At 36.5% G+C, this 21,275-nt stretch overlaps 1 protein-coding gene across 1 annotated transcript in view; it reads right to left on the minus strand.

Annotated features, from left to right (window-relative positions):
* Positions 1-9,066: 9,066 nt before the first annotated feature.
* INTU (inturned planar cell polarity protein) overlaps positions 9,067-21,275 on the minus strand; it is a 36,626-nt gene continuing 24,417 nt past the window's right edge. The window contains exons 8-16 of the mRNA XM_051794447.1: positions 20,604-20,793; positions 18,077-18,130; positions 15,825-15,887; positions 14,573-14,794; positions 13,574-13,996; positions 12,978-13,075; positions 12,194-12,383; positions 10,797-10,951; positions 9,067-10,021 (exon numbers count right to left, since the gene is read on the minus strand). Of these exons, the coding sequence (XP_051650407.1) occupies positions 9,910-10,021; positions 10,797-10,951; positions 12,194-12,383; positions 12,978-13,075; positions 13,574-13,996; positions 14,573-14,794; positions 15,825-15,887; positions 18,077-18,130; positions 20,604-20,793 (1,507 nt within the window). The 3' untranslated portion in view covers positions 9,067-9,909. The remainder of the gene's footprint in view (positions 10,022-10,796; positions 10,952-12,193; positions 12,384-12,977; positions 13,076-13,573; positions 13,997-14,572; positions 14,795-15,824; positions 15,888-18,076; positions 18,131-20,603; positions 20,794-21,275) is intronic.

Here is a 21,275-nt window from a genome sequence, read left to right on the forward strand (position 1 = left end):
GGAGCAGTGCCACCGGGAGCGACGCCCCGCGCTCGCGTCACGCTGCGGCGGGACCGCCCCGCCCGCCCTTAAAGGGCGCGCGGAGCCCCCCTTAGAGCCAGGGTTGGCTGCGACACGGCTCGAGTTAATGAGATTATAGCAATCCGTAGCAATTAGTGCCGGGGGGTGACTGGGGTCATTAATACAGCCGTGCCTGGAGTGGGTCACCACAGACCTGCCGTGAGGAGTGGGACAGACCCCCAGCTCCTGGAGCAGGTGGTTGGCCTGGAAAACCTTGAGGCCCAAGGTGCAGGGTTAGCCCTGTATCCGAAAGCCAAGTTATGCATTAAAAATGGAACCAAGACCTCTTCTGTCCGAGGTGGGGATGGCTCCTGGTGCCAGGGACAGGCAGAGAGTTGGGACCATCAAATCCTACATTCCACCCACTGCCAACACAAGACTGTCCTTGATTTGTGCCAATGTATTCCCAGAAGCACCTCATCTGTCTTAATTTCCTAGAAAAAAACAAAAAAAGAAATCTTGAACTCCAAATGTCTCTACTGCACTTAACCCATTTTAGGTATTTGGGGACTAAAACTCTACAAAACAAACCTACTGACTGGAAAAGCTCTGTTGAGTATTTTTTGGCTTCTAAACAGTCTCACACAGCAGTGTGGTGTCTTTGTGACACAGCATGTGATGCTGCACTGCAGTTTTGCTCTACTGGAAAGACTAAAAATAAGCACTAAACCACTAAACTAGTTTAGCATCCCTGTCAAGAGGTTTGATTATCTCTCCATTTGTTACAGTTTCAGTAGTCTCCTAAATAACCAGAATTTTCCTAAAACCTCCATGAGCAAGAGAAACCACTGTTACCTAGAGATATATAGTTATATATATATATAACTATATATATATATAGTTATATATATAACTATACTTACCTACTATATATGCATTAACTACCTCATTTTACTTCCTAGTGTTGGGATCACAAAGGCAAACCAGGTCCAGTCCCACCTGCAGTAGCCAGGGAGACACATCCCAGCGCTGCTTTCTGCTCTGCTCTTTCTGTCCCTCTTCCAAAACCAATGATTCAAGGTATTGCAGCACCACCTGAGGATGACTACTGACTGAACAGAAACCCCAGGCTAAGAGGTTGTACGCAAATACTCCTCTGTGCCTCTGCAACCTCACTAAACTAGGCCCAGCTGAAATTGTGCAAGTGAACCAGAAAGTGCCAATGGACCTTTTCTTTACTTTGACAAGAGTTGTGAGATAAGAACATAAGCAGGGTAAGCCAAACTCTTACTTTGTAAAAGCCATGTTTGTGTGCTTCAGTGTCATGATGCCCAGCCTGCAAGTATGAACAAAACTCACTTCAGTCAGATAAACCACAGACTTGTCTGAGCATATCTCTCCTCCTATCATCTACTGCCACTGTAGAAATCTCAGAATTGGGGTTGTCCAAGTCTTGCCAATTCTTGGCCCATGCATCTGATTTTTTAGCAGCAAAAAAATATTTGTACAAACTCAATGAGCTAAGGGTTTTATGAGAAACTTAATGGCTGGGGAGAAACGTTAGGAATGCTGCTAGCTGTAGTTTCTTTGAAACCAGACATTTACATAAAGGTCTCCTAAATGCTTCTTTTGGACCCTAAGTTATCAGTACTCCACAAGGTTTGGTTTATTTTTCCTTTCCCTATTGAAAATTATTGCCTAAGAAATAAAAAGAAGTCTTCTCATGGATGTGCATGCTAAGATCTATCTTCAGTACTGAGATAAGAATCCTCAGGCATTTAAAATTCTCTCAAGAAATACTATGTCTCAAGTGTCTAAGTGCTTAGGGCTCTATATTTTTGGGCTATGTTTTGACTTAAAATGCTGACAGCCAGATAAGAGCCTTCTGTATGTTGTTTGAGAGATGGGACAGGGAGAAAAGTTAACAGCTGTATTTCTTAATGCCAATTTTAAAAAGAAACACGAACACAAATTCCTTTGCTGTCCTGACACATGCTTTAAAATACCGTGAAAACACAACAGGTGAGAAACAAGTTTTCTTTTTCTGTGGTTCATGTAGAACCTGTCCCAGGCAGATACATACTCCCAGGTGGAATCCATACATGAGCTCTGCTGACAGCCCAGGGAAACTGCTGTTACCAGGATATATTCAGGGACAAGCTGTAATTTAAAATGCAAGATGCGTAACATTCAGTATGAATAAAATGGAAACAATGAGAATTTTAAACAAGAGGCAAGTAAGTATTTTCTTGGATTCATTGTCTTTCCACAGTAAAGAACACTAAGGAACTTTTTTCCTAGTGTTTCGCTTACTCCAAGGGAGTGATCTTTTGCCTAATAAATATTTATCTGGTGTCATGCTCTGTTAGCTGGTTGCAATGACTAAATTTAGAAAGGCTGTGATCCTTCTTCTGATGCTTCTTTTAAGCTCTACTGGGCAAGTAGAAGGCTTAGGAATTAAATGAGGTCACTCTAGTCCTAAGGGTGCTCTGAATTGTTTCAATGCTATTAAAATTTACACAGCTAATTCTTTTTCCTTCTTTAGTATCACTGAAATATTTTTATACCAAGTAGATTGCAGTTCATTAGTGATCAACAGAGTCCTCTAAATCATATTATGGGCTGTATTAGGAACGAACACTGGTTTTTGTCTTCACTAGCAAAAAACATGTATACTTTTTTTGGGAGAGATGAATCCAAATCCCTTTCTTCATGTCCAACTCTAACTGGAGAGAAGATACTTTTTTTTAACTTAATGTTGAAGTTTTAACTTAAATTAGCTACATCTGAAATCAAATCCACCTGCAACATCCAGGTAAAGTTCTAGGTTCTGCATAATGACAGAAAGGCAATCTTGCCTTAGGCCATTGTGATATACACGTATGAAATATAGTCAATATAAGTAAGTGCAATAACACAGCTAAAAACCATTTAACATATTTTGTTTCGAATCAACATGAATATATGGAAATGAAAGGCTATTTGGTAATGGTTATTACTGCTTAGCTGACAGAAACAAACTTTGCTGAAATCAGCAAGTGTAGTGTGCTTGTTATTTTGGAAAGTTATCCCATCTGGAAAATAGAGTTTTAAGTGGAAAAATAAAAGGTGCTATATTTAATTCAGCCCCCCCCTTTGATCAGAATAAGCAGCATGATAAGGAGTTGTTAAAAATCGTACTAATCAGCTTCATTTGTACCCAAAGCTTCAGAACTAAATGAATGAAACAGGGATCCTCCATAAAATATATTTATACATCCACGACATATATAAAAATTCTCCCAGTCTCATCTTTTGTGCTAGTAAACCTGTTATCTTATTCCATATGATTATAATTTATGTTTTTAGTAATTTTGATAATGTTTCCTATCCTAGCAGTAAGTTAATTACCAGCACCTGGGAGTAAAAACAGCATGAACTGCAGGCCTGCTGCTCATGGAGCAGATAAAGCAGAATATGAAGACAGTGAAATCATATTAAGTCTGAAAGGAAGATGTCAGTACTGCTAAGGGTGTAAGCTTCAAGGTCTCTGTTATTTAGGACAGATTACCAGAGGTATGTGGGTATTACATAAGAATTTAAGTATCCCTGCGATTTTTTGAAATGACCTAAGCAAGTTCTATGCCAACATTTATTCAGAATTTCTTTTGACTTCCTGGAATACTGAGAGAAGAGATTCTAGAAACAAAAGCATACAGACACTTTGGAACTAACAACTCCTTTCTATTATCACATGGCAAAACTTCCTCAGGGATGCAGGGAAAAAGGTCCTGATTTTTCAAGAGCATTTTTGTGGTTTTTTTTACTTCTTGTTTAAGGATGATTTTCATAGCAATAATTTATATTATTAAATGTACTTCAAATGCTACCGAACTACCTAGTAAAATTACCTAATAGTTAGCAACAAGATCCAACATTCATTGCTAATAATTCACTCATATCCACTGTAAGTAACTTCCATGCAAAGTAACTCTCAGCTTGTACTATTTCTGATTCTGCCTCTCACCTGAAGAACAGCTGTGCCACACAGACTATTTTTCTAGCTGCATGGGCTGACCTAATAAAGGATATTATTCTACCCACAAACCTGTCTTACTCCAAATACAGCTTCTGAGCAGGAAAAAGAAATCAAATCCTGGTTTTGTACTAAAAGCTGTCACCAAGCTGTGAACTAAATGTACTTTTACAAAACAAAAATGGAAGCCTGCACAAATTCTGTAAAATGTATGTCAAATCCAGGAGATAAGAAGTATAATTTTGGTCAATTCTGTTGTTAATCCTACTGTAAAATGACTTGGCTCTTCAGTAATAGTCTGTTGAGCACAAATAACTGTAAACAGAAAAGCTGTAACTAACACTCTCATTAGTTCATAATAAATATTTAGAATATCATGATAAAGATTTAAAATGTGTTCATTTTTGTTTGTAAAAGCTACCTTAATGGTGTTATAACATTCAAAATAGAAGGGCTGGTGTACTGAACCACCGAACTCCTGGTACAGACCAGAAGTCCATCTGTCTTTGCAATTTTAATTATACAGTCACCAGGTTCCCGGAACTGTCGCTCAGCAGCAGAGAAATTTATGCATATTGTTATGCATTACAGACACCCTCCTTTTAAGTACAAACTACTTGCACAGCTGAAGCATTTAAACATAGCAGACCATTGTTTTGTCCCCTTGTTAACAAACAATAAAGAAATCAAGATGTGGAGAGGGGTGAACACAATTTATTCAAACAGAGAGTGATTCCCATTTGCTGAAACACTTCAGGTCAAGTAACTATCATTCCAATGTTGTTCTCATTCAGCAGAATCCAGTATGAATTCTCATGCTCTTTCTCTGTAATACCATGCTTTCACTTCCAGCCCACAAATTCTTACTCATATTTATGAGAAGTGTTACTTGTTTTAACTTTCCCCTATAGTGGAATACCAGCCACAAACTGTGACCAAGTTAAAAAAATCCACTTTTTGTATCTGTAGATTTTTCATCTGTTTCTAGCTCTTAGGGTTCCCTTCAGGTGAAAACACAGCATACAATAAACCAGCCTTTGAAGGAAGAACTACAAACCAAACACTTTCTTAAACTGAAGGTATCACAGAACTGTTGATTCAGCCCAAGTACAGGGCAGAGAGAGCAACAGGTGAATCAAAGCAGCCAGTTCCTGGGACAACCTTGCACAGCGCAGACAGCAACTGGAGTTTACTTGTCCCATTGCAGGCAAATCAGGAAAGCCAACAACCACAGAGATTTCTCTCTCTACTGCAAAGCCTTCCAGACCCTGTTTTCAGGAAATTAATTTTACCTATTTGAAGCATATCTAGAGACATAAAATACCCAAAATCTTTGTTGAAAATCTTCAGAACAAAGATGGTCATTAACTCTTTAAATGGTACCCCATGCAGCCATAGGTTAGCAAAAAATAAACTCCTCTAATTTCTGCACCCAAAGTTGGCAAAATTCAGTTAAACTTGTCCCTATAGAATCTAAAAAACCACAAACTTTGAGAGCTGTGCTACAGCACTGTTTCTGGAGAATCTTCTTAACACTCAACTTCATCCTCTTCTTTAAAGATTTTACATTTCTTATTAATTTTATGCTTACAATTGCATATTAGTAAATTTTTAAGTAACAGAATTCTAATAGTGTTTCATATTGGTCTACCTCTAAAATGAAGTAAATATAAATACCTAAGACACATCAGGTAAAACTGGAACTGCCAGTTCAGAGATTTCACTACCTTTCCCAGTCTCAGCAGCCACATGAGCTCATGTGACGTGTGACGGGCACAGTCCACACAAGGATGTTACTCCTGCTGCTCTGCCAGAAGCCAGGTTTGCCAAAAACCCCTTCCAAAATCGAAACACAAGAATTGCTGTATACAGTTATGAAAATACAGTATTACAATACTAGTACACTGATCTTTGCTATAGATACTAAATTAAACTATAAAGCATGAAGAGCAAGATCTAAAACATTGTATTCTCTACAAAATAATCAAGAAACATGGAATAATTTCTATACTAGGGTATTGCCAAATTTCCACTTGTAAAAGCTAATCCCAGTAGAATAATACCTGTGTTTACTTAAACTACATCACAGGTACAGCGTGTGTAGTAAATGCAGACCATGTGGATGTACTCCAAATCAGTTTTGATTTGCTGGTTCAGTAAAAACAACACTGTAGCTGTTGTATCCCATTCCCTATCCTGAACAAAACATATAAGAAAGCATCCAAAGATTATGAGCTTCAACAATGGATATGTCACTTTGCTAAATACTATATTTCTAAGGAAATTAATGTTGAGTGTTATTCATGGAATGTTTCTAAAATTTGAGTCATATCCATGTAAGCCATCTGGAAGCACTTCCAGGAGATGGGAGATTTGTAGAAGTATAAACAGTGTTATTTACATAATGCATGTTTTACTTTTTCCACTGTAAAGAAAGAAAGAAATAAAACCACCTTAAACTCTTTACATACAAAATGATTGTAATTGAAAAAGGACTGTTTAAGAACTTGCATGTGATACAAGGAGATTAATCAAACATTAATGACTGACAGACTTTCTCCTGGTCAGCATTACCAGAAAAGTCTGTGGCAAGAAAAGTTTCTGGCTTTATAGTAAAGAACAGTCAACAAGAAAAAGCACAGAATGCTGGATTTTTGTTTAAATTATCAAAACCTAACCAGAGAAATCCTAAGACAGAGACAAATCTGTTTTCATATTAAACCAATTAGATATGAAGAACTTTTTTCCATTCTGCTGATATGAACGGATTTTATGTAATTTGCCAAATGCCAATATGAACATTTCATATTCCAAGACCGTGATTTCTTGTAATGAATTACATGGGTGTAGACCTCTGTGTCTTTCAAGAATCCATCCAAATGAAAGAACATTTACGTGCACCTCACAAAGTCATTAAAGAGCAAAAGCCAGATTTTATTACTTTTATTAATTACACTACACAGTAAGCCATGCTGACCCTTCCTTGTTAGAAAATAAGCTCATTAGAAAACCGTATCAATATACCACTACTAGTTATCAACCCATGCTGAGGGAAAGAACTGCACAGCTCTTGACCAGATGCAGTTTGTTTATTAAACACAACTAATATGTAAAAGATTATTTACCTGTTTTTCTTTATCCACTTTGGACATGAAAATCTGTTTGCATTTGTCCTTAAAAGCAAAGTTTAAAGTATGTTTTTGGAAATATTGTGTAACGTTTAATAAATCACCAACACTAAAAATCCTACAGAGAAAGAAATGGATCTTAAAAATAACCAAAACCTTTAAAATTTTCAAAGTTTACACTACACCAAGTATACTGTACTATATCTCTTCTATTTGGTATGAGCTGTAACAATGGCCAAAAACCTTCCTTTTAAGGTCCTTTCTTTTTCAACCATTTGGTTTTGGCAATCTGGATTTATTCTGACACGCATTCAGTGTATGAATTTGGTGTTAGCACAATATCAAACTGCAAGTGAAATATCAGTAACAGTGAGAAATAGCTTAGATTTTCAACTTCCTTCTTCATACATTTCTAAGTCTAGGGATACCTACGGAAACTGCAGGACAGCAGAGTATTTCACAAAATGTGTAGAAATGGCTTTCCTGCACACAGGTGGTGCTCACAGTCCACGTGAAAGCAACGCCAAACGGTTTACAGAGGTATCAGAAACTTGGTAGCATTTTTTAAATTATGTTATTCTTCTAAATTAAAGAAAGGGTTCCTCTGGACACTAAGATAAAAGTCTAAAGCTGAGGAGGCAGTGCTACTACATGGCTTTGAGAAAAAGAATTGTACTATGCTCGGATGCCCTCAGTTCTGTTTAAAGGAAGGTTTCTTGTGAAGGAGAAAGCCAAGCTAAATAGCTGATGGGTACTGAAGGAGTCTCACCTCCATGCACATCTACATATATACAGTGTTTCTTTGGCAGTGACTCATTTGTGTGTTTGGTCCAGCTGAGTCAAACCCAGTTTAACCCAGTAACTGGCAGCAGAGTAACCCTGTCTGACTGAACACAAGGATCTAGATGTTAGTTGCCCTCTTTTTAAAGCATTTAAATATCCTCTTTTTAGCATTCAAACCATATAGCCTTGCTTTTAAAAGGCTGAAACGAGACAAACATCAGCAAAATTACCTTTTTCCATACATATACACACTTCTGTGCACACTTCTGCTAAAAGCAGTGCAACAAGGACTGTTTGCTTTTCTGTATGTTCCTCCTTCCATCTACTACGAAATCTAATATCCAAACCTCATGTATTTTAGACTTTTCAGAGGTGCTGTTCAGATGTCATCCATACAATTATATATTTTCATTTTTCAAACATGAGTTACATCTCACATCACAGAATTTACAGACGGGGAACAGATCTAGCACGTTACTGATATAACTCAGTTTTGTATGTCTCAAAGTGAAATACTGTTGCTTATGTGCTAAGAACAATAACTTCTGGTAAAAGCTGATCAACAAAATCTTCAATCATATGCCTAAACTTCAGGCCTAAGACTTCTACTGCTTGGAACTAAAGCAACTGTTAAGTGATCAAGACAAGCTGTAAATCACTCCATAAGAGTGGGCTCTTATAAGCATTTGATTGACTATTTTAGAACTACTCCTGACAGTGGTAACTTCAAGTGAAAACAAGATCTAATGATTTGGTCATGATGCCTATGAAACTGAATTTACTTTCCTGAACACTTAAACTTTTTGATCCTGTTGTTCAAAATGCAACTTCAGTCATGCATTTTACGAAAAGCAAGTAGAAACAGCAGAAAAAAAAAGTGCACGGTTGACATGGAACACGATGAAATGTGCAAATGACCAGATCTAAATATGCAGGCTGGGGGTAAAAAGACCCAAAATCTTACATTTTAACCCAAACTTAAGTAAAAAAAAGTTTTAGGAGCAGCTGACCTGTAATTTACAAATATTTTAATAATAAGTTAAATTTTGTAGAAAAATTCTGATTTTGCAAACATCTTGCCTACTCTTGCCCTACATGGATATAACCTAACAGGTTTTGTAATATCCAGCTGTAAATTGTGGAAGATCTAACTAGACAAATTATGTTTAAATAAACAAAGGAGAAAATATGTGAAGTAAAAAAAAATAGATGAATGCGCTACTGTGTTTAACAAATATACATTTTTATTAAGAAATTAGGAATATAAAATAAGCCAAGTCCATGCAGAAGTCTTAAAACCATCTACCCCGCCCCCCATCTTTCTTTGTGTCTTCAAAATTGCATTTTAACAAATATAAGTATTATTTATAGTTAAAACTCATGAAGTCAAGTAAAACAATCAACCACACTATAGTCCTTGAGTGTGCAGGAGAGCATAAGGGCAAAAATGATTAGTCATTAGTTTTTTGAGGCTAAGTGCCATGAATTGTCTAAAGGATTTCTTTCTGTGTTGATCAACACAATGCTACTGAAAACATTCAGTATTTTCAAGGCCCTTAGAGAAACAAAATTTTAACTAATTGGAAAAAGTTTTTTTCCTTCATCACCAATTGCCACATGTTCAGAGAGTACTTTTGAGGATCAGCTTATCATTTTACATTGCATATTGTGTGTGCACTGACAGCAGTGACTGTACAAATTATGTTTTCATGTAATAAAGTTATGATCAGGATAAAAAAATTGACAGTATATAAAAATAGGAACTTTGGTTCTCTGAAATATTTTTAAGTATTCAATTGATAAGATCATTGGAATCACCACAGAAGTTTTACCTATGTCATACCACAAGGTATTTATGTTTTTCTAAAGCATTTCAAAGATACACCGTGGGTGGGCACCTAAATTAAGTTCATTCCCTTTATATGGAATACTTTAAAGAACTAACACCACCATGAAGGATGGTTGAGTGTCCAGGAAGCTCATCTATGTAGCTAAGCCAAAAGACAGTTTAAAGGCCAGTTCAACAGCAGCTTCTGTGACTGAGTCATGAAAACAGACGTAACACTCCTGAGGTTTTGGATGTAAAATGAGTCTCCTGAGAAAAAAAAAAAACAACAATAAAAAGAAGAAAATCTTCAGAGTTGTTAAGTTTTTTTCTCCTCAAATGATAAATTCTTGTTGTACTCTGAGGTTTCAGTAAGAAGTTAAAACCAGCTCCTGTGTAAGACAGCTGGCAAATTACTGTCATTTAATTTTTAAATCAAGTTATTCTCTGCTCAGTTTTCTCATGGCTGTGCATGGAAAAAAATCTTTAGGATTTCAGGATCTATTTGTGTGGTACTAGTGTGTTTGTAGCAATCCAGGTTTCTGGGCGACAAGCTGCCATCAAGGTCCTTGGGAGCAAGCCCCAGAATTCAAAAATTTACTAATTCCCACATACTAATCCAATGAGCTCTTTTAGGGAAAGAGCTAAAATAGAAAGCTGTTAATACCTGTGCATAACCATGTGTAGCTTTATAATTATTTTTTAAAGATATCGACAGTAGCATAAACATTTTTTAAATGTTTAAATTAACAATTTTAATGTTTCCATGCAAACTGCATTGATGTACATTCTTTGTGGGAAACAACTGCTTTTTTTTTTCTCTTTAAACATCTTCCCTCCCCTCTGCAAAAGCTGTCAGCTCCATGCTGTTTTCACATTGGCTCAGTGATCCCCCCAGTTAAAGGTGGAACTTCACACCAGGGCAACTTCCCAGTCCCAAATTAAAGATACCTCAGTCAGTCTGCTCAAGCATTTCGGTGATGTGCTACAGTATTTATTCTTGGCACACTCAAAAGCTGGAGACAAAATTTGTCTTTAAACTTACCCCACAACCCAGTAATTCATTATTGGTGGTGGTTTCTTCTGGTCAGTCCAGTTATCAGGAGAGCACTCAAACAAAACACCATGTTCTCTTACGAGACCTGTGTCCTCAGCTGCCTTACTAAATTCTGAAATTCCACTGCCTGCCTTTTCCTTTTTCTGTAAAACAATTGCTGAAACATTAGTAGAGAAGGAAACATGTTTACAAAACACTAGCAAATATAACTATGTGATTTCTTCAAGACTCTCTGATGAATGACATTGCTATCAAAAAGCCAGGCTTAGAATACGTAACTAACTTGCTTACGTGATTCTTCTCCCCATGGTTTTGTTCCTCTGGCATCAAAAGGCTTTTCCATTGTTACACAATTTGGAGTTAGACGCATGCTCCCTTTTTTGACTTTTTTTTTTTCCTTCTAGCTGAACACTATTTCTGTATTTTAGACATCTGAAATAATACAGCTCCTTTAAAAAACTGTTAAAACAGCTAAAGGTCTCATCTTTCTTTCTCTTGTGTGCCTCCCTAATTAAGAACTGTGCTAGTAAAAGTCCATTGAATAAACTTGTCCAGGCAGGAATTTCTTTTTGTAAATAAACAGCTGAAGCACTTTGCTCAGAGTATTTTCTTACTCTTACTCAGTATGAGGGCATAAGATTTATAGAAAATAAAGACATTTTTGTGTTTAGTTGAGCTTTTGGAGCCATGTCTTATACAAAGCTTTTGAATAAACCTTAAAGTTCAGTTAATCTCTGGATCTGCAAATGAAACTCCTATTCCAATCAGTTGCTTCAAAGGCGAAATAAAAGGTTTTCTTGGAAAAAAATCTCAAGGAACTTATGTCTGCCATACGCAAACCCAGAAACCACAACTTTCAACTGCCTACAATACTGAAGATATGGGAGCTGAACATCTAGAAAAGATGGTCAAAACACCACTGTCCTAATTTCTCAAAAATGGAAGAAGAAAAAGTGAAATGCATCTTAGCAGTTCATAAGCAAAACAGGTAGTATTTGTCTGAGTGTCTTGAATTTCCTTAAACATGCTTTGGATTAAATTAATAAAGCATAGTCTAAATTACTCATAGGTTCACAGAGATTTCACAATAGACAACCCTTCCTGTATCTTTCCTTAGTACATAAAACTGTTTCATGTCAGTAAAAAATCAACTGTACAATTAGCAAAGCAGACTTTTAGCACAATAAAAGTGCGCATTGAACACAAAATGACTGATCTGAATGGAGTATCTTATAAATTGAGAACCTGCCCATAACAGTAATATCAGAAGCTTTAAAAACGACACACATGCAAATACAGCAAAGCATTGAAATAATTAATTGAAAACAATCTTGAAACACTGAGTTGAGAATGTAAATAGAAAAACAAAAGCAAAGTTTCTGTACCTCTTTCCTTATGGATTGCTGAAAAATGGAACGAATTGAAAGACAGCACCGATAGAAATTCTCAATTAACTGAGGGTGGATGGAGCCACTGAGCTGTGCTACTTCTTTGTGAGTTGGAGTAATAAAGATTCCTTGCATCGTTTCCAAACAGAGATAGTGGAAGAGAGTATTCTCAGGACCAGATGTCAACCTTAAAAAAATTAAATCAGAATTCAGAAATTCCAGTTTATCAACATATACTTTGTTTCTTAAGACAGAATTGTTTTTCTGGTAACTATAACAGAGTTCAAAAATGGATACAGGTATTTTCTCTACACCAAGGAAATCCTGCTGATTTGGACTGTTAATATTAATTTAAAAAAAACCAACTAACAACAAATCAAAAAATCATGGTACTAGTTAGGTACTGCATTTGTGTTCTCAAAATTTGCCCCAACAAAGAAAAATGGAAAGAAAAATAAAAACTTTGTCCTTTGTACACCTACCTAGAGACACCAAGGAGTACAAGGTATGTATATGTGTGGTTCAGAACTTTTATTTGAACTTTCAAGGTCATATAGATGTGAGATATATGCATACAACAGTGACATATTGTTCAGAAACAGTGTTTTATTGTATTATTTTGTATTTTTTCTTTAACTAAGCTCTCAATTTAAGAGCTTCACTTCTGATAATCCCTGGTTAGAATAAAATTATGCAGGAACTTCTGTGATCTGTGTATATTCAAAAAACGATCCAAGTATGGCCTAAAATATGAACTACTTAGCAAAAAATAATTTCTTACTTGACAGCATTAAGAAGTTCTTTATCTTTCTCTGAAAGGTTCTTTCTTAGATTTCCTAAATGACATGGATTTGGCAGGGTGTGTTTTTTTCTAGTGGCCTGAAAAACACGCAGATAGATGAAATAACAGAGAAAACACAGCTAAAGGAAAAACAGAATCAAACCAACAAATGACCAACTTAGAAGAAAATAATGCAGCATTTTTTGAAAAGGCTGAAACAGTTGCATCAACTAAGTTAAATGTATTTTATAGCCTATTTTAGACTAAAATGAGTTAGAAGCAGTTGGACAATTGTACAGCAATTTGTCCTGGTAACTTATGTTTACATCATTATTTCAGGGATATTCTCCAATTATTTCTGCTGATTCAAATGCAGCTGTGTCCACTTCAGTCATGTGAAAACCCCAAATATTTATAAGCAATGATAAAATAAAAAACCACATGATGGCTCTGAGGCTGACCCAAAGCTTCCCAAGCCAACAGAAGTATTTGCTACTGATTTCAGGGATTCTTAGATTTATTCTTTTACATTGAAAGAACAGCATCCCCTAAGCCCACCAGAACTTTATCAATTCTCTCTGCCTTTATTCTCAGACCTGATCCACTACAGGTTGTGGGTTAGTGCTTTCATCTTCTGCAGGACCTTCGTTACCCTGTTGGGGTCCTCCACTGTTTCTCGTAGGGCTCAGCATCTGTGTTGATAGGGAAGAGTCCCCAAACAGAGATCTTCTGCTCGCTGGAGTAGTTGCTGGTTTGCAAGTGTTTTGTATTTTGCTTAGGATAGGCGAGGTGGTCAAGCTCTCCAGTTTGTCACGTGTTGCAGGAAGGAACCAGTCAGCACAAGCTAAAGGTGGAATGGAAGGAGAATCCAGCCTTTCCTCTATGCTGGCATCTATTCCTTCCAGTTGGAGTATGGTTGCTTTGACCTGATCTACATATATACAGTCTGGTCCTGGATTCCCAATAGCTTTGGATGCACAGCCTCCTGCCTCTAGTAGGACACACAACATGAAGTGTCTCTGCAAATATGAAGGGAGCAACATTAGCCTTTGGTTTAATGTACAGTATGTGCTGTGTTATATCTTATCTGAGATTTGGGTAAAATACAGCACTATATTCAACACTCCTTCCTCACCTTCAGAGGAGTTATTTTCTTCTAATCAAATCACATCCACGGACATCTTTCTGTTATTGTGTTATTTAAGTTAATGACCCAAACATAAACATAAAAGCTATTGTTTACAAACTCATTAGCTGTTTGCTTTAAAGAAAGTCTACATTTAAAAAACCAAAACCAGATACATTTCTGAAATGAGTTGTCTGAAAAGACAAGATCATGAAGGTAAAAATACTTTCAACTGAATTGAAAAGGCATAAAAATGATCAGAATTTATGCTTAACCTTTGCAAGCTTTGCAGATGTATAAATAATGCTACTCTCTGAGAAATTCTATCCCATAAAACAACTACAATATAAGTATTTTGTAAAATTACCAAAGAAAATGCATAATATATATATATCTTAGTGAACAATAGGCAAGACACAACAGCAAAGAAGAGACCCAGAGAATGGGCATACTGCAGTTCTTAACTTACCAAGCCAACTATCAGTAAGAAGTATCTTGCTTCAGGTTCCCTGTATCCTGTAAAACTTGAACTTTCGCATGGCTGGATATGATGCTGTGGAAATACTTCCCGCCACATCACTAACTGACCGATTCTCTGTTCTGCTGCCAAGGGTAACAGACAGTAGTGCCGACAGTATAAACCTATATCAATAAGATCTTCCTTTGGCAAGTGATTACCAATCAAGTAACCCTTAAGTAAACACAGAAAAGGAAGTGTATTCAGTAAGAAATACAACACCACCATATATCACTTCAGAGTACTTTCTATGTAGAGGTATCCCTGCTCCACATGCACTGTCATCTTAAGCTATCTGCCCATAGACTGTCATCTTGGTATACAGTTGTACAACAGATAACACTGAGCTTTTGCACCACATCTAAAGACTCAAAATACTGAAATATACACAAATAAACCATCAGCATATACGCAAGTTATCAAAGGTGAGTTGGGAAATGCATGGCTTTAACAGCTTGAAAACACCTACAGCATTAAGTTGCTCTCATTTAATTCTCTCTCCAAAATTAGTGAGCTCTCACTGGAATTAATAAAATTTCCAAAGAAGATACATAGTACAGCAGCGGTTTTAGCACTAAGAGCTTTACAGCTCAAGTGCTATCATGGTAGATACTGTGCAGGTCCATTTGTGGGAACAGTTTAGTCTTGTGACACTACCAACATAAAGAACAATTGCATGATAAAATCACCAAAGTTTTCTTTAAGTAAAGGCACTTATCTTCCTCTTTATACTGTTGATTACACCGTCTATATTTACTAAATAAATTTACGAATGAGGTCAAAGTGAAAAAAGCTGTTGATACAATTTCTCAAGTCTTGCATTTAAAGATGGACTAAAGATAGATTGCCTGCTGATAAAAAATTGCAGTGAACAAAAAAATTCCTATTAGAATATCCTACAGTCTCACTTGAATTGATTCTTATTGCTTTATTACTCACTCTCTCTAATCCTCTGATCACACACCAAAAAACTCCAGTTTCAAAGATGTATTTTGTTCTTATGATCATACAGTACATATAATTGCCTTTCACAATTTTTTTCTGTTATGGTGTTTGAGTTCTGGTACTAGAAATACATGTTTAAAGCAGTCATACATTTATTTCATATTTGTGAGGTTCTGAAAGGGTAATTCCAGGAATAAATTAGATTTTTATTTTTTTTGCTAATCTTTAGGTCTTAATCGTTAATAATCATTAATATTACCTTGTAGAAGAGACAAGAGCCCAAAATCATATATAATCTTCTCATGTCATAATAATCTTCAGACTGTGGGGGAAAAAATAATTGTATTGTTTTTAATTCAGAATTTTTATTTTATTTACCAAATGCAAGTGAACTACTTCTGGTAAATTGTAATCAATATATTACTTAATGTTTTCATATTTGACCACCTCTTATTACTAGTACAGCAATTAATACTGAGCAGTAAAGGGAAATACCAAATTTTTAGCCTCCATTATTAATTTTCATATCATTAAAATTTTCTCAAAAAATTCCAGCTGAAAATAACAAGTTTCCTATTTAATAGTTATTTGTCCATTAACAATTTTTGTTAGGATTTGCTCACTCTCACAGTTCTTAACAGCAAAGTACCTGCAGTGTAACTATTGACACCAGGGGCCCTCATAGAGTAAAACTTTCAAGTCAAAGCATTTTTTTCCAGTACTTGACATTTTACCTAAAATATACCCATTCATTGATCTTTTAATGCCCAGTGGTCTCTGATTAGTAACACTCTGTTTAGCTGTAGTTTAAATTAAGTAGGTGCAATCAATTTCTGTGAATAAACTGTAACTTACAAACACTGCTTTCTGTAAGTATTCATCAGATTGTTTAGAACAGTGATTCTCTTGAACAGAATTTTAAAGTAACTGTTCTGAAACATGAGTTTAAGAGAGCTTTTTCATGACAAAGTAAAGCTGAAATTTCAATATGTTTACACCTCGCACAGCAAGAGTTACTTAAGTAAATTACTACAGTCTCCTTTAACAGTATTAAAAATAAGCATAATTTGTAATTATTTTCTGTAAACTGGAAAATTTAAGTTCTCATTGCTCCACAGGTGTTTTCAGGTTTATTCACAATTGCTTGGGAAGGAGACAACTATATACACAAAGAAGAAATGTAACAACAATCAGCTGTGTTAAAATTAAAGTGCTTTTGTAAACATATGTCCTGGGTTACACAAAGACTCTGGTATCCACCTTTTCTCTTTTCTCCAAATATGCCTACTAATTTAGGCTGTGGGGAGGGACTTAAGATAAGGGTGGTACTCCATTATCCTAGAGGAAGAATGTATCCACCAGTGTGAAAAGACTGGAAGGCTGATGACTCAGAGGACACACCTGAGTATTGTCTTTGTCCTTACACAAATGACTCATCTGCGATAACTCCCCTCGGGGAGGCATCAGGACAATTCACACACACACACACACACACACACACACACACACACACACACACACACACACACACACGGCTTTAAGATATTAATCTCTGCTGATGGCCATAATGAATCCACATGTGCTTAGAAGCTGTCAAAGACTCTTGAAATGTCCCATGATCCAGTGTTAATCATCCAGGGAAGAACTCCCTGCCCCTAGGGAGGTACCAGAGGTGTTCTCACCTACCCTGAGCCCAATAAAAGACCACATTTGGACTTCACTTGGCAGACCAAGGTCTTCTTCCCTCACTCCATGAGACTTCTCCCACCTGGACCTCTACCACCTCCTCAGCGGATCAGGACTACAGCCATCATCAGAGTTGCAGCAACCAGGTCTCATCACTGGACCCAGCAGGTGTCTTGTGGGTCCTTCCAGTTGTCTCAGAGGTCCACAGCCCTGCTCCAACTGCCTGTGCTGGCTCTGCAGCCTCACTCCAGCACTGCAGCCTCACTCCAGCACTGACCCTCCAAACCACTCCTGCCAGGCTTTACCAGGTGGGGGGAGGCCGGATGCCATCTTGTTTTGGTCCAATGGGCAGGAGCTTGGAAATTTTTCTGGTTAGCTTATCCCAGTTTTATCAGTATTGTTCAGCATTCTTCTCGATAAAGAGTTATTTTTTCACTTACATCCGGGCGTGTTTGATCTCTCTCTCTCTCTTTCTATTGGAGAGAAGCAGGGGTATTGAATCGGAGGAAGGAGACTTCTGTCCAAGGTCTCTGTCCCTCCAAATTGTCTCAAACTGAGACAACATACCATGGACTTAAGTTACATTAAATCATGGATTTTCAGTGATTAATCCTATAGGATTATAATATGTTGTAATATTAACCATGGAGACAAAATTCAGGAGAAATAGAATGGGTAAATGGATCTGTCTTTAAAGAATAATACAACGTTCCTTTGCTTTGACTCCCACTTGATGAGAAAAAGTAGATGAGTTTGAAATTAGTGCTGAATATGACACCAAGGCAAAGAGATAGTGTGCAATGCAAACAAAAATAAGATGTTTACCAGCTCTGCGAAGTCAGCTGCTTCCAGATCACTCAGTGCCGTGTCAATTTCCATCTGAAATATTTAAACAGTACTTCTTAATAGACATTTCCAACACATTAATTTCTCATAATAGCATAGGTTGCTCTGTCTTGCTGGTCTCAGATTAGAAGTAACAAAGTAAGTGGATAAAAATTTGCATATACTTTTCTATAGTAACATCAAATATCAAGAACACCTTGAGCCGTCAGATTAAAGGAAAATCCTTCTTAAATGCTGTCTATCCCCCTGCTCTTTGAAACTGTACAATTTCCCTCCTTGTGTGCCTGCTGAACATAGTGTTTGGCGCAAAGGTGCATTAGATGTCTAGAGACAATTCTCAAATCTGGCACACTATTGCATCCAACTGAGTTATCAGAAAAATCTTCTACACAATGGATTTATTTTTTTTGTCTCTATGGAAATTGCGAAAACTTTCTCACGCATTATCTTTGTTCTACTAAAACTGCTTTAGGTGTCCTAATTTCTGTAACTACAAAAGCTGCTGGTTAATGTAAATTTTATTAAGAGTACTTCAAGAAACATAGTACTAGGCACTGAAACCCCTGACATAAAGGTAGTACTTAATGAAAAGAACCTAAACCCCGTAATTACAAACTTCTTGGGCTGAATTAACAGGCTGCCTCTAATTGAAACTGCCAGTTTTCAAACAAAGTAATGTCAGCAGGGCTGCTGGCAGTCAAAAATTAACCAGTCTCTCAGCTTTTCCCCAGCCAAAATTTAAATGGCTTTCTGCCCAAAGAACTGACATTTTTAGCTTTATATTCCTTATAGGATATAAATATCTTCACCAAAATGTTAACTGGAAATGTCATGTTCTGCAACAATAACATTTTTTCTGGAAAATATGAATGATCTCAGACAACTCTGGAAAGTGATGTCTGTATCACAAATATAAATGACGCTGTTGTCTAAATCCCTTTAAAACTTAACTATTTTTCAAGAAAGAAACAATCTGGTAGCGGAACTATAGAACAAAGTGCAATAGAGTCTTTCTATAGACACTTGAGAGAGAAGAAGAAAGCATGGAGGAAAAAACCTAATCTCTTCTGAGACACTCCATAAATATGCACTTCTATATAGCTAAAACATATATAACAGTGTTCATACATATTATAAAAGCAGAGGTTGGATTAAAATAATTGCAAACATATTGTCCTCAAGCACATATTTAGCAAAAATATATCTGGACACATACTACAGAGTAAGGTAGAAAGAACTAAATAACTACCAGTCTGCAACTAAAGATAAAAGAGGAGACAATTCTCTTTTAAAGGAGAAAAGAGAGAAGACCACAGAAATATGTTTGGAAACTAATAGCATTGACTGATGCACAACCTGCAACATTCAGGGCAATTTCTATTACTGAATAACAGCAAACCTGTAAAGTTGAAAGACTTACCTCTTCATCCCTTCCCCTCCAAACACACTTATAAAAATTATACAGTGAGGTCTTATTAAACATAAAAATCAGAAACCCAGGAAAGTCCTAGTTAATATTATCTTCAAATAAAGACTGTATAAATTACAGAATATGCTACTGCAGAAGAAAGGTCATTTTGAACATCCAAACTCAGTCCTTTCACAAAGCCGTTCTGAGAAACACTTGCAGTTTTCCATGAAGTTCAGCAAGTACAATGTTCATTTCTCTTATTGTTGCTGATGAAATAAGTTTGGATAATGGAGTTTAGTCAACTCAGATTACAATCATTGTCTAATAATTAGAATTAGCCTTAAGTATGTTATCTACAAACTTACAAATATTTTGGGTCTATCCAAAAATGAAAGGAAACTCTGAGCTTAAAACTTCCAAGCTGTTTTATTTGCATTGAATCATGGCAAATACTCATTAAAAAACAAAATCTACCATGACAAGACTACCATATTCTAAACCAGAATCATAGATATTAAAGCCATGAAAATGACATTTATGACTGACAGCTATAATTCCATTTACTATGATCTACCTTTTGTCTTACTAGTGCTTAATGCACAACCTAGTTTCTAATTAGGAGGTAACCAGACACAGTGGAATGGTGCAGAAAAGCTGTACCTGTATGTGTCACACAAATGACATGTGGATATTTATTTTGATTTTGCAACAGCCATTTATAACTCTCCCAAGTTACAAGCTATGGGCTTCTGGAGTAGTATTTCCTACCTGGAAAAATATTTCAGTGGTCAAAATCAAACATAAAGCTACATACTATGGGCTGCTTTCCCTACTCTATATCCTAGTTCTTAGAGATGTGTGTGTATAGATTTTAAATAAAGTTTTAAGTCCTCTGTCATCATAATCTCTTCCTAGATAACTCTAAAGCCACTAAACACACTGTGGGAATGACAGTGTAGCTCCAAACCTGAATAAAGGATCTGGTAGGAAAATGGATGGTCTTGGATGAGCAAAGGTAAATTACACAATAACAGCAGAAGATTTTTTGGTCTCTCATATACAAATTTTTCCAAAGAGATGTGAAAAGGACATTACCTTGATCTCCTGAGGCAGCGTCAGCCAGCGCAGGCCTGGGAGATTGTCCAAGAACAAGGCACTGCAGGTCTCATAGTGCTGAGCACTGGGGCTGGCACTCGGCTCGAGCCTCACAGGCTGAAGTGCACGCTGGAAGAACAGGTTGAAAAAATGATCGAGGCGAGAAACATTTTCCACCTGGCAAAAAGCACTGAACAAACATGAACTCCAAGTTAGAATAACATTGAGAAACTTGCAGCTTATTTATATAACCCTCAGTGCTACACAAGTCTCTTTGCAGCATGATGCTACATTTGGATGTATTTTTAACATGAAACAACCCACTAGGCTAATATCCAGGCAGTAGCTAAAAATAAAGAACAAACTAAAGCAGTATGGTATCATAGTAGATGTCTTAGAGTAACTTGATATGATTTAACCATCAGTCTCATCCTTCTGGAAACAGATTTATTCTTTTTCTTTCTCTATGGCATACACACGTTGAGCATGAATTGATGCAAGCATATGAATAATCTATCTTGGCAATTTTATCTAGGTCAAGACTCAAAATTTTCTGGGTGATTTCCAAATGCAGAGAAAGACAGTCACTGCAAGTCCAGAGTGTTTACTTTATTAAAAATATAATACTGATTCATATGTATATTTTACAGACAGTGCTTGAACGTAAAGGAT

The sequence above is a fragment of the Manacus candei genome, unplaced genomic scaffold, assembly GCF_025592945.1.
Source record: "Manacus candei isolate 608988 ecotype Guabito, Panama unplaced genomic scaffold, ASM2559294v1 h1tg000039l, whole genome shotgun sequence".
In the NCBI taxonomy this organism is placed as follows: Eukaryota; Metazoa; Chordata; class Aves; order Passeriformes; family Pipridae; genus Manacus; species Manacus candei.